The sequence below is a fragment of the Panthera onca genome, chromosome D4 (assembly GCF_046562875.1).
Source record: "Panthera onca isolate mPanOnc1 chromosome D4, mPanOnc1 haplotype 2, whole genome shotgun sequence".
In the NCBI taxonomy this organism is placed as follows: domain Eukaryota; kingdom Metazoa; phylum Chordata; class Mammalia; order Carnivora; family Felidae; genus Panthera; species Panthera onca.
This window is the reverse complement of record NC_138351.1, coordinates 72,671,007-72,684,436: the sequence shown is the minus strand read 5'-3', so window position 1 is coordinate 72,684,436 and position 13,430 is coordinate 72,671,007. Positions and strand designations below refer to the sequence as shown.

The 13,430-nt window shown below is 35.5% G+C and overlaps 1 protein-coding gene across 5 annotated transcripts in view; it reads left to right on the top strand.

Moving 5' to 3' along the window:
• Positions 1 to 13,430, top strand: part of SHOC1 (shortage in chiasmata 1) — an 85,360-nt gene that overhangs the window by 51,947 nt on the left and 19,983 nt on the right. For all 5 annotated transcript variants that reach the window (XM_078436580.2, XM_081790932.1, XM_081790933.1 and 2 more), the window contains 4 exons: positions 1,358 to 1,462; positions 4,811 to 4,989; positions 6,440 to 6,512; positions 12,235 to 12,301. In XM_078436580.2, the coding sequence (XP_078292706.2) occupies positions 1,358 to 1,462; positions 4,811 to 4,989; positions 6,440 to 6,512; positions 12,235 to 12,301 (424 nt within the window). The remainder of the gene's footprint in view (positions 1 to 1,357; positions 1,463 to 4,810; positions 4,990 to 6,439; positions 6,513 to 12,234; positions 12,302 to 13,430) is intronic.

Here is a 13,430-nt window from a genome sequence, read left to right as displayed (position 1 = left end):
GAAATAATTCAGGTGAAAAGACAGTGGAGTAAAATCTTTAAAATACTGAAAGAAAAAAACCTTAGTTGTCTACACTAGGCAAAAACATATTATGAAAGCAAAGGTAAAATGAAGATGTTTTCAGACACATGAAAGCTGAAAGAATTCATCAGCTGCAGACTGGCATGATAAGAGATGTTCAAGAAATGTTCTCCTAAAGACAGAAGAAAAATGATACCAAATCTTGTTTCTCTGCCCTGTTCTTATCCATTCCAGGTCATGATTGACTTGTTTCCACAAGTCCTTAGAGGGGCTGAATATACTAACCCATAAATGGTTCTCCTGTTGCCCCTTGTTCCCAGTGACTACTTCTTATTTGCCTTGATCTTCACTAATTGATTAGATGAGCAGTTTTCAAATTTTTCAGCAGAACATTTTGTACAAATAAATATTTCATGGGATCCCATTATATAAAACATGGAAAAGTGAAGCTTCTCTGGTTGAGTTGGGGCAGTGGGCCTAGACTCCTATCTTCTTGGTTTCACTTTTGCACATAGTAAAATCCAATCTATCATCTTCAGAAAGCTCTGGAACTACATGGAACACATTAAGTAGCCAATACATCTCTTGTATTGTAAATACACCTCTTGTTTGAGTCATATCTTTGGACAAATATTCCCAGGTGTCTACCTCCATTTCAAGGTATTGCTTTATGTTATGATCCCCATCTTTCTCTTCACCAGTTGGCAAGTTATGAGTTGAATTTGCTTTTTGTTTCATAACTGGGAATCACTGGCCTTTTTTCCTACCAAGAGTAGAAATAATTGAATATCTTTTGGAAACAACAAGAATATGAACACTAAGGTTAGCTGTCTGGGTTTGAATGCCAGCTCCACCACTTATTTATTCACAAATTGACCTTAGAGGGGCACCTGGGTGGCTCAGTTGGTTAAGCATCTGACTCTAGATTTCTGGTCACATCATGATCTCACAATTTCGTGAGATCATGCACTGGTAGCACAGAGACTACTTGGGATTCTCTCTCTCTCTCTCTCTCTCTCTCTCTCTCAACCCCTCCCCCACTCACGCTGTCTCTGTCTCTCTCAAAATAAATAAACTTAAAAACAAAAACAAAAACAAAGTGACCTTGGACAGTTACTTAACCTTGTTCAGACTATTTCCTCATCCATAAAATGAGGATCATAATAAACTTGTCTGATAGGGTTATTATTATTATAGATGCAATGAAATAACCAGCAGCCTGGCATATAGTAAGCACCTGATAATGAATGTTAGCTATTATTGTTAAGCATTCTGATACATGTTCTAAAATTCTGATGTGTATCTTATGTTTTTAAATACATTTCTGCTTGCTTAGGTACGAATGATGAAAGAGAAATGACATACAAGCATGCTGCTCTCTTACATCTTCTGGTAACAATTAGAGATGTCCTTTTAACATGCAGCTTGGACACAGCATTGGGTTAGTGGGATAAATTTTTATTTCCCCTTTTAGTCCTATTGAGATATTTTTATTTCCTCTTTTACTTGCACATTAAGCACTATATACATTTTGACATAATTCTAATAGAATGTATATTTTATGCTGCCTATATTCATTGAAAGAAATCATTTGTAACAAATACCATCATTTAAAAAAATAGGTTTAGGATTCTCTAATCTAGGCCTGAATTGTAGACTCATAATGGCCTCAAGCAGATTTGATTATATAATCATTATCACGCACTACTTTTTAATGTAAGATGATATTTTGGCATGTACATTTTAGGTCCTCATTGAATGTTGTGGCTTTGAATCTTTGCTAGGTGAATATAACTAATATAACCAAATTATTAGTAGTAAGATATTTTGCAATTTTTTTAGTTTTACATGTAAATTAGGATATGAATTACTTGAGAAATAAAAATCAAACTATTTGAATATATTAGAAAATGTTAAGATTTTGGAAATTATTTCCAAACTATCAAAATCATTAAAATATCTGTCTCAATACATTACTGCTTTAGGCCCCTTATTGCAGGATTATTTAGCTTTTTTAGTAATGGTATACTTATAGAATTGTTTTATAATTTAGAATTTCTAGAACCTATTTAAAATTTAAAGTGAAAATAATTTTTCTCTGATCTGTGACCCAGAGGTTTTGTCTAATCTATGACCCAGACAACTATTTCTCTAATCCACTGTTTTGGTAAATACTGAGCAGCAGTGAGTTACAGCTGTCCTCCCTCTAAGCACTGGAAATAATAATATTTGGCCAAGTATTGTATTAGTATTATCTGGTCAAGTATTATAACTATGTTACAGCTACCTTTAGAAATCCTAACATGTTGCTTATCCTTTCTTCTCCAATTAAACCACTTGGGTATTGATGGTGGATCAGGTTGTTTTACCTCCATCCCAAGAAAACTATGGATTGGGGACTCTAGTTTACAGAACCTGCAATTGGTATAAGGGTGTAATATCACATGTCCTTCTATTTAGTCATCTGTTTTCATTATACTTATCAGCTTCCATGAAAGGTCACCAGTCCTACCAAAAGCAAGGCTGATTATTAAAGCATAATAATAAGGCAGAATATCAGAATCTAAACATCTGAGCTCTCCGTGCTATAGAGAGAGTTCAGTTGTGACTCACTGCTGCTCAAACTTACTAGTATTAGAGAATTAGAATTAGAGAAATAATATTTATGGAGGATTATTTGAAGTATATTCACCTTTAAGTACTCTTACGATCTACACAAGGATTAAGTGAGACCATTAAGAACTATGTACTTGGGCTGAATGATTTTTTCTCCTCAAAGAAATACTTTTGCTCAATCAAACTTGGTCATTGCTATTTGGCTACCTTGAGGAATACTCTAGAAGTAAAATTAAAATTCTTGTTGGCAAGCAAACTTCTTAAGCCCTAGGTCCCAAGCCATAAGGAATAACTAAGCCACTTTGGACATTTTTAGTGGAGAGATTTCTCACTCTAAACCTCTCAAAGTCAAAGAGTGAATTAGGTTGTCCTCTTTTCTTTTTTTCTTTGCATAGTGGCAGAGAAAGAAAAGTCCATGGGGGTCTGGCTGCCTGCCCTGTACCCTTCTAGAATTCTGTTTTTTTTCTCCCAGCTGCCAATTTGTTACCCCTCCCAAGCTAGCAAGGTAATGACTTTCAAGATTAAAGGTATAGTCTCACTTCTGGGCTTTAACCCAGAAATAAATTCAGTATTGTGTAATGGGTACTGTAGTAAAGATAGGTACTAATGATACAAAGGATGGAGACTGTTACCTTTAAGCTGAATGTTTATTTAAAAATAAAGGGCTCCTGGGTGGCTCAGTCTGTTAAACTTCTGACTTCAGCTCAGGTCATGATCTCATGGTTTGTGAGTACCAGCCCCACTTCAGGCTCTGTGCTGACAGCTCAGAGCCTGGAGCCTGCTTTGGATTCTGTGTCTCCCTCTCTCTCTGCCCCTCCCCTGTTCACGCTGTGTCTCTTTCAAAAATAAATAAACATTAAAAAGCTAAAAAAAAAAAAAAAAAAAAAAAGTACAAGTTTGCTAAGTAAATAAAGTATGAAAGGGTATTATAGGCAGAATTAAGAGCCCATAAGAATGACCCAGTGGGTGTGCTGCATACAGTTCCATGTAGTTAAAGTGAAGAGTACAAGGTAGAAAGCAGTAAGAACTAAGCATGAAGACATAAAAAAGAGCCAAATCATGAATAGCCTTGTAAGCTGCACAAAAGAGCTCAGACCTTATTCTGTAGATAATAGGGTGCCATTGAAATAGGGATGGTACTGGATTAGGCTTCTCATTTAGAAAGTTAGATCTAGAGAATCAGTAAGAGGTTTGGAGATTAGAAGGCAGAAAGAACATGGGGCGCCTGGGTGGCTCAGTTGGTTAAGCGTTGGACTTCAGCTTAGGTCATGATCTCACAGTTCTTGAGTTCGAGCCCCGCGATGGGCTCTGCGCTGACAGCTCAGAGGCTGCTTGGGATTCTCTCTCTCTCCCCTCTCTCTCTATGCCCCTTCCCCACTTTCTTGCTTTCTCAAAAATAAACTTAAAAAAAAAGATAGAACATCAGTCTAAATTGCCCATCAGTCAAGCTGTACTAATGTAAAATTTGAATATGCACATAAATATAAAAATGTGAACATAAACATAATTTTAAAATATATTATTGCCAAAGTATTCAGTGAACATCTGACCTACATAAGTGACTATGCTAGGTGCTTTTCAGTAATTCACAGAACTCACTGTGTTGTGGAATCACCAGGAGAGCTTTTAGGCAAAAAACCCCGGGATACAATCTAAATTTACTGAATATGAACTTGCAAGGATAGGTCGCAGGATTCTGTGTTTGGAAACTGCTTGTAGTGGGTCTGAATTTAGGCTCTGCTGTTTTTGCAGTTATACAAATAAATTATGCATAAATATCATGGATTTATCCCAAGAGCTTATAGACTGAGATTGTCATATACATAAAGAACCAAAAATCAAGTACAATCTATTTATTCTACAGATAAAATACTAAGAAAATTCCAATGGGGTGGCATTTCCATAGGACTTGCATGTAAGTGTAGATCAAGCCAGAAGGCAGGAAAAGATGGGATATATTCGAGTATGTTGTGGTAGCTTAAAAGGAGACATTTGGTACATAATTTTAAGCTTTACTCAATTTTAAGGTTTTTATTAATATCTTTGATCAAAATCATAAAAGGATTAAAGTAAATTTTAATTGTTATGACTCTTGTTTCCTTTTAATTTTTACCATGGAGTTTCTCAAAGAATGAAAAGATATGCCTTTTCCCCCTACTTTTATTTTTAACAGGATATTTGTCAAATGCAAAAGATATCTACAGAAGCATTTTAGGCTCCTATCTGGACAACATTTGGAGACAGCTGGAGATTGTACAGTTTGTTAGGGAAAAAAAGCCTGAAACCAATTACAAGATACAAGAACTGCGATGCCAGATACTAAATTGGATGCAGAGTGAACAGCAGATTAATGTAAGTACTGGAATAAAGCTGATAACAATAATCAGCTTAAGTAAGAATTGGATTGGTGATGGGCATTAAGGAGGGCACTTGTTGGGATGAACACTGGGTGTTATACGTAAGTGTTAAATCACTGGATTCTACTCATGAAACCAATACTACACAACACATTAACTAACTTGAATTTAAATAAATTAATTTTAAAAAAGGAATTGGATATAAGATAAATTTTTGCATTTAACTCTGAAATTATGAAGTAGTCTAGACTATTTGGTCCCTTGACAGTTTTCTCCTTAAGTAAGTTAACAAAACAGAATCAGACCAAGAGAAAGGATGATTTTGCATCATTGTTCATATGTCTTGAATTTAAAAATACTTTAATTTTTATTATACAGAGTTCTCTATGGATTGACTCTGCAAATCTCAAAATTGTTGTCTGGTACTTTTAAGTTCATGGGCATATACCAGATAACAAAACTACAATAATTTATTTTTAGATATTGAACCAGAATCTCATCTCATATGATTCTACAAAAAAAGCTCTTAGTTTGTGCCTTGGATTATATTGGGGATTTTTGCCCACGCTACCTCAAGCATATGAAGGTTGCATTACTAAAGACTTAAGAGGGGAAGCCTGAGTAGTTCAATTGGTTAAGCATCTGGCTTGGGTCATGATCTCACAGTTCATAAGTTCAAGCCCTGCATCAGGCTCTATTCTGACAGCCTGGAGCCTGCTTTGGATTCTGTGTCTCCCTCTCTCTCTGCCCCTTCCCTGCTCATGCTCTGTCTCTCTCTCTCTCTCTCTCTCTCTCTCTCTCTCTTTCAAATAAACATTTAAAAAAAAGACTTAAGAGGAAATACTTTCTTAAATGTTTTCAAGCTGAAAAATGTTTCAAATACTTTACACAAAATCTGGATGTAAATGTGGCCTTCTTCTTCTTCTTCTTCCTCTTTGCCCCTCCTATATCTTTATCCCCAACTCTGTGGTTACTTGGATAACTTGCCTAAGTCATTAAAACAAAGTAAAATAATCAGTCAGAAATTTAAAAAATTGAAATTGATTTATTGTCCTCCCCCAACCCCGTGCCAAAAAAAGAGCTGTGATGGTAAGTAGGAAAGTATAGAGCAAATCATTGGTTTTCTCTAACAAATTCAAACTTGTCTGAGTCGAATTTAACACTAACAATGCAGGCAGAGACAACTTATATATACAATCACCTATATGGAAGTACATGAATGCTAAGAATGCCCTACCCTAGAATATTTTCCTCATTGATATTTGATCTTACCAGAATTTATTCCTCTGTGTTTAAGCACTGACATCTTTTATAACACATATTTGCTTGGTAATCTTATTGTCATTATTTTCATGTAACCAGTGAAGCTTGTTTTTTTGTTATAGTAGCATAACTATGAAAAGAATAATTATTCAGAGATATATGAAATTCTTATTTTTGACCAGGTGCTGATTATAATAAGAATGGACTCAGATGGTGAGAAACATTTACTCATTAAAATCCTTAACAAAATGGAAGGTAGGGAGATTGATTGATTGATTTATGGCAGTTGGGAGTCTTAAATTATGCTTCATTTGATAACAAATGTTTGAACATATACAAATGTAGTGATCTAAGTTTTTAAATTAAGATATAATAACATACCATAAAATTCATCCTTTAAAAGTATATAACTCAGTGGGATATAACCAGTTTTGAAATAAATCTGGACTTTAAGTCTGCAATATAAATATACTGTAATGTACTTACACATACATTATATATCATATGTATTTATTATTATCAATTAACACCTTTTATTAATTATCTACTAGTTGCTACATAATACTGTATACTTACAACTCTATAAATCAGTTTTAGTAAATCAGTTTTATAAATAAAGAAACTAAAATTCATAAAGGTGATGTAACATGCCACATCTCATAGGTAGCAAGTAAGGGAATCAGGATTTCATCTAAGGTCTGTCTTGTTCTAGTGTCATTCTTCAACTCTTCTACCCACTATTGCCCCCTCTGCCAATTCTTTCCACCTTGTGCTATGGTTTACATATTGCTTATATTTAAACTCTTCTCCTTTTTCATCTCCTTGTCTTTTTTAATGTTTATTCATTTTTCAGAGAGAGACAGACAGAGTGTGAGTAGGCGAGGGGCAGAGAGAGGGAGATGCAGAATCAAAGCAAGCTCCGGGCTCTGAGCTGTCAGCACAGAGCCCGACACGGGGCTTGAACTCATGAACTGTAAGATCATGACCTGAGCCTAAGTAGAACACTTAACCAACTGAGCCACCCAGGTGTCCCAATTTCATCTCCTTGTCTTAAGTGAAACCCTGCTTTCCCCAGATGATATGGCTTCCCCTGTATCCCTCTCGTAAAAAAGCTGATAATTCTCTCATATATATGTGTGTGTATATATATATGTATATTATAGCCTTCCTTTCTAATATATATATACACACACATATATATACATATGTATATGTACACATATGTATGTATACATATAGATGTATGTACACATATGTATATATATGTGTGTATATGTATGAGATACATGAGATATATGAGATATATAAGATATATAAGATATGTATATATCATAGGGGTGAGAAGGTTAATTTCTTGTTTTATCCTTCCAAAACATTATTCCTCTATCTCTGAGGTTATGCCATATTGCCACAGCATTTTCTACCATTCCAACTGCCATCCTCTAGTTACCACCTGAACATTCCCCATCATCTGTGGACAGTTCTGCACCTGGTTCAGGGTATTCTTTTCACTCCTAGTCCTGCCATTATCCTAGGTGTCTTTAACATGAATGATGATTCAACATTCTGCTTATAGTTTTGTTGACCCCCACAGCAAAAATGATATTCATTCCTTGGCTATGCCATCAACCTTGTAATAATGCAGAACTGTGCTACTTCTGAACTTTAAACTCTGATATATTGCTCTCTGTCTACAGCTACATTAACTCTTTCACGATGTTCAGCATCTTAGAGATCTGTAATCTGTCAACTCCTTTTTTGTTTCACTTTCTTCTCTTTCCAGACTTGGTGATGTGCCCATGACTCTAATCAGTCTTGTCCTTCTAATGTACCTTCCATTTAAACCTTAGCTCTGAATCCATCAAGACATTTAACTTCTCTGTTTCTATACCTGAGCTCCTGAGCATTATTAGAAAAAATAAAATAGTTTGGTACCACTACAAACTTATCTTCTCTGAACTTATATGGGCTCTTAATACCTCTTAACAACCTTTCTATATGTTCTTAGTTCCCATTCTTATCCACCTAATGGCTATACCACAAACCCCCACTATGCTACTCATCCCCTCATTATTTCTTCTTTTTACTTGAGAGAGAGAGAGAGAGAGAAAGAAGAGTGTGAGTCAGGGAAAGGGGCAGAGGGAGAGAGAGAGAATCTCAAGCAGGCTCTGTGCTGTTAATGTGGAGCCCCATGTGGGGCTCTATCCCACAACCCAGGTTTCATGACTCCTCATCTCCTCATTTGTCAGAGAATTATGCAGGGTACCTGTGTGGATCAGTTGGTTAAGTGTCTGACTCTTGATTTTGGCTCGGGACATGATCTCACAGTTTGTGAGTTCAAGCCCCATGTCATTCTCTGTGTGGACAGTGCAGAGCCTGCTTGGGATTTTCCCTCTCTCTCTGCCCCTCTCCTGCTCATGTGCGTGTGTCTCCCCCCCCCCCCAAATAAATAAATAAACATTAAAAAAAGAGAATTATGCTTTTTAATGTCCATTAATGGGGTAAGAATCTTCAGTTTTCTTCCCTACCATCTACAAACTTACCTTCATTTCTTCTTTTATCTTTTCCTCCTTTCTTTATAAAGGAGGTGAACCTCCTCCTTTTGAAAACCAATTTTTCATTTCTGCTTTGGATCCTATCTCTGCCTGCATCAGTGTGTTCCTTAAGTTATTCCATAGCCCAGCCTTCCTTTCTAATGACTCTCCCTTAATCTTCAAGCCTTCTGGTCTTCTTCTTTTTTTTTTTTTTTTTTTTTTTAGTTTATTTATTTATTTTGAGAGAGACAGAGACAATGCAGGTGGGGGAGGGGCAGAGAGAGAGGGAGAGAGAATCCCAAGCAGGGTCCATACTGTCAGTACAGAGCCCAACTCAGGGTTTGAACTCATGAAACTGTGAGATCATGGCCTGAGCCAAAACCAAGAGTCAGACACTTAACTGATTGAACCACCCAGGCACCCCAAGCCCTTTGGTCTCAAAAATAAAATAAAATACCACACTCAACCTATGTCATCCTTTTTTTACTATTTATTTTCCCTCTATAAATTGCATCTTTGACCATCTCCCAATATATTTCTTTGCTGTAACCCTACCAAACTTTATCATGCTGTTTCCTATCTCCATGCCCTTATGCCTCCTGTTCTGCTATAATGGTGCTCTTCTCCCTTCTTTAACAGCTAACTCCTACACATCCTTTAAAAATCAGTTAAAACATTTGTTCAGGAAGCCTTGATTTAAATGCTTTCCTTTGTGATTTCAGGGTATTATGTGCATACTTCTAAGGCGCTACGTACCATCCTGGACTGTACCAACTGATTCTCTTGTCTGTTTTCCTCACTAGTATGTCAGCTTCTGGAGGATAAGCACTATGCCCTAATTTGTATTCCCAGCACCCACAAAAATGCCTGGAATATAGAAGGAACTTAATAAAAATTAATAACTGGATGAGCTAATGAATGCCTCTCTATATACCTAGTAGACTGAGACTAGTGAAAAAGATTAAACTGAACTATATACACATATTACAAATGTCTGCTTATCAGTGCAGTTAGCAAAATAAACTATTAAATTATAGTAATATGAGAATGGAAGATTCTTTCAAGCAGAACTGTATTAGGTGCTATTTCTTTTTTTTTTTTAAGTTATTTATTTTGAGAGACAGCGAGTGGGGGAGAGTCAGAGAAAGAGGGAGAGAGAGTGAATCCCAAGCAGGCTCCTCACTGACAGCATAGCGCCTGATTCAGGGCTCAAACTCACAAACTGTGAGATCATGACCTGAACCAAAACCAAGAGTCCGATGCTTAACTGATCGAGATTCCCAGGCACCTCTATAAGTGCTACTTCTTGATGACATTATCATGTGTCTAGAGTCCAAATTTGCAAACTTGGATCTTATTATTTGTTCAGTTTTCCAGTCCTGGGCAGATGAGGTCTTATCTACTAAATTCACAAGATATTTCCAGTATGAAATTGGTAAAGCATTAGTTAACAATTGTGAAGCTGAACCTGCTACAACTGTCTGGAATCAGGCTAATTGAAAACATTTTTTTAAGTTAGGAAAGTGATGAGCAATGTTAGCATTATAAAACCAAGGGATCTGGGTAACTGAAGGAATATTTTTGTGAAGAAGCTGAGGAAATATTTCTGATATTTCTGCCGCACAGAGAAGAATACTTAAACCTACTTAATGGGGCAACTTTCCCTTTAATACACCTAAGACACATGGACAAATTATTAGTGTATATGTCACTTCTTATCTAGGCTTCATGCTGAACATTCCTATTTCTTTGGCTTTGGGGATTATATCATCACTACTCTTCCAATTTCTTTCAACAAGGTCTACTAACACAAAAATATTAACTCTCTAAGCTGAAAAAATGTTTTTACTCCTTCTAACTAGCAGCTGTCCTCTCTGTCTAGGAGTAAGACCTTTTTTTTTCTGTCTAGTGTTAGAAAATAGAAATGAGGTTTCATCATCTATGTTTTTGGAAGATCCTAGCAGTTCACTTAGTAAGTAATCTGCTTTGGGATCATAGCTAAGACAAATCAGGTAAGGAGATTAGATTTTATTTTATTTTATTTTTAAATGTTTATTTATTTATTTTGAGAGAGAAAGCTGGAGTGGGGTAAGGGCAGAGAGAGAATTCCAAGCAGGCTCCATGCTGTCAGTGCAGAGCCTGATACAGGGCTTGATCTCACAAACTGGGAGATCATGACCTGAGCTGAAATCAAGAGTTGGATGCTTAATCGACTGAGCCACCCAGGTGCCCCTGGAGATTAGATTTTTAAATAATATGATCTTGGGGTGCCTGGCTGGCTCAGCCGGTAGAGCATGTGACTCTTGATCTCAAGGTTGTGAGTTCAAGACCCACATTGAGTGTAGAGGTTACTAAAAATAAAAATTTTTAAATAATAATAATACCTTATAAATTTATATACAGAAGACAAATAGTACCCATCCTCTTCTTATTTCTACCAAAACTATTGTCATATTAAGCCAAGTAAACATGAGTAAGTAAGCATTACTTTGTTATTATTACATCATGCCTTTGTGAACTTTACAACTGATGAATGTATACCAATAGAGTGTAAACTTTATTTTAACTGGAACTAGCTATTCCTAAACCAGTTATGTCTACCAAAAATAAACTGTATGTGTGGGTACAGAATTTTTGAAATTAATTTTATTTTGTTAAGAAATTAGTAACATAGAAATTTAAGTTATAGTTGAGAAGCATAGTGAATCTAATGAGCAGGTGGCATCCAATAGATCCTCTGTTTCTTACACAACCAATAAAAAGGAAAAAATGGGGGCACCTGGGTGACTCAGTAGGTTGAGCGTCTGACTCTTGATTTCAGCTCAGGTCATGCTCCCAGGGTCATGAGATCAAGCCCTGAGTTGGGCTCCGCAGTGAGTGTGGAGCCTGCTTAAGATTCTCTCTCTCTCTCTTTCTCTCTCCCCATCTGCTCCTCTCCCCTGCTTGTGCCCTCTCTTTCTCTAAACAAACAAACAAAACAACAACAACAAACCCAAAAAGTTAAGGTGGTAATTTTAAAAAAAGGAAAAAATGACATCAAAATGTAGTCTCTTGCTGTTTCATTATGTACTTAAATTTTTGAGTAGAAAAAAAAAAAGGTGAAATCAACCATGATTTTTAACAAATAAAATTAAATGTACAGAATTGATGAGTATCTTATTTGGTTACTTTAAAATTAAGGTTTTAACCCACTCTATTATTTTACATCATAAATTCAGACTTTCCATGCTTATAACATACACACATACCGGACATATTGCCCATGCGTCAAACTTTGATACCACAGACAGAAAAATAATCCAGAAAATTGTATTTTAAGCAGTTTCCTTGTTTATAGATCTTTAATTCATTGTTATGGTAGTGAAATATATGAACACCTAAAACTTATATATAAACAGAACACTGAAAAAAAACTTTTTTGTATTATTCTTCTTTTCTAACAGGTTTAACACTGACTGTCTTACAAAACAAAAGAAATGATTTTCTGGAATCTGAAGGTGTTTTAAATGGGTAAAAATGTATTTATTCATCTATGGGAAATAAGCATACCAGTTTCACAGATTTCTTCACAATTTCTCCCGGAATTTAACTTTTTAAAAAGGCTTAGTAAAACCTGAAATTAATCAATATCTCTCTCCTCTTCCTGAAAAATGTATTATATTAGAACACTTGAACTCAGGTCAGTGCCTTATGTATTATATATTATTGTTGTCCAGAATTTTAGTTCAGTCTTGTTTCAATATCCCTGAATTATCATTGTTATTTTTAGTACAGGAAGTGCCCATTTAGACTTACCCTTGTTTATACCAGTTTTGGGGTTTTTTGCTCAGCATTGTTTCTTATATCTCCTTCCTTTCTTTGGAGTTCTCTTTCTTCCTGAAGTATATCCTTTAGAAATTCGTTCAGTGAGAGCATGCTAATAATAAAATTCAGTGTTGACATGTCTAAAAATGTTTTTATTTTGCCTTATTTTATGTAGAAATTATTTATTTCCAATACTGAGATCCAAATTATAAAAAGAGGTGTAAATCAAGTAGAAGCTCATAAAAGCACTTACGTCTTTTATCTATCTGGATTGCTCTATATAGAAAATAGAGATTTTTCATTGTAGCAAGTGCTATTATATGGAATCTGAAGATGGAAAAGATAAACTTATGATATTTAAGTATCCATCTTTTGTTGTTGCTAAAGCATCTGTGAAGCTCACTGAGAAAAAGAAAAACCATTTCAAAGTTGTCAGATAATATTCTATTATATAGATCCTCAAAGATGAAAACCTCACATGTATAAGAGAATGAGATTGATTTCTCATGGTGATTTGTCTGTTATTGATAGGACTCAGTTAATAGTCCTTTGCATTTGGGGATGTGAAGTAGTCCCGTTTTTTTTAAAAAATGTATGACCATCAGGGTGCTTGGCTGGCTCAGTCAGAAGAGCATGTGACTCTTGATCTTGGGATCATGGGTTTGAGCCCTACATTGGGTGCAGAGACTACTTAAAAATAAAATCCTTAAAAAATAAAAAAAAATGTATGACCATCAAAAGGAAAGATAAAGAGAGATTAGCACAACTGGAGAACAAATCAACAGAAAATACACCAGTGCCTTTCCAAGATAAGCAGGCACAGACTAGAGAAGAA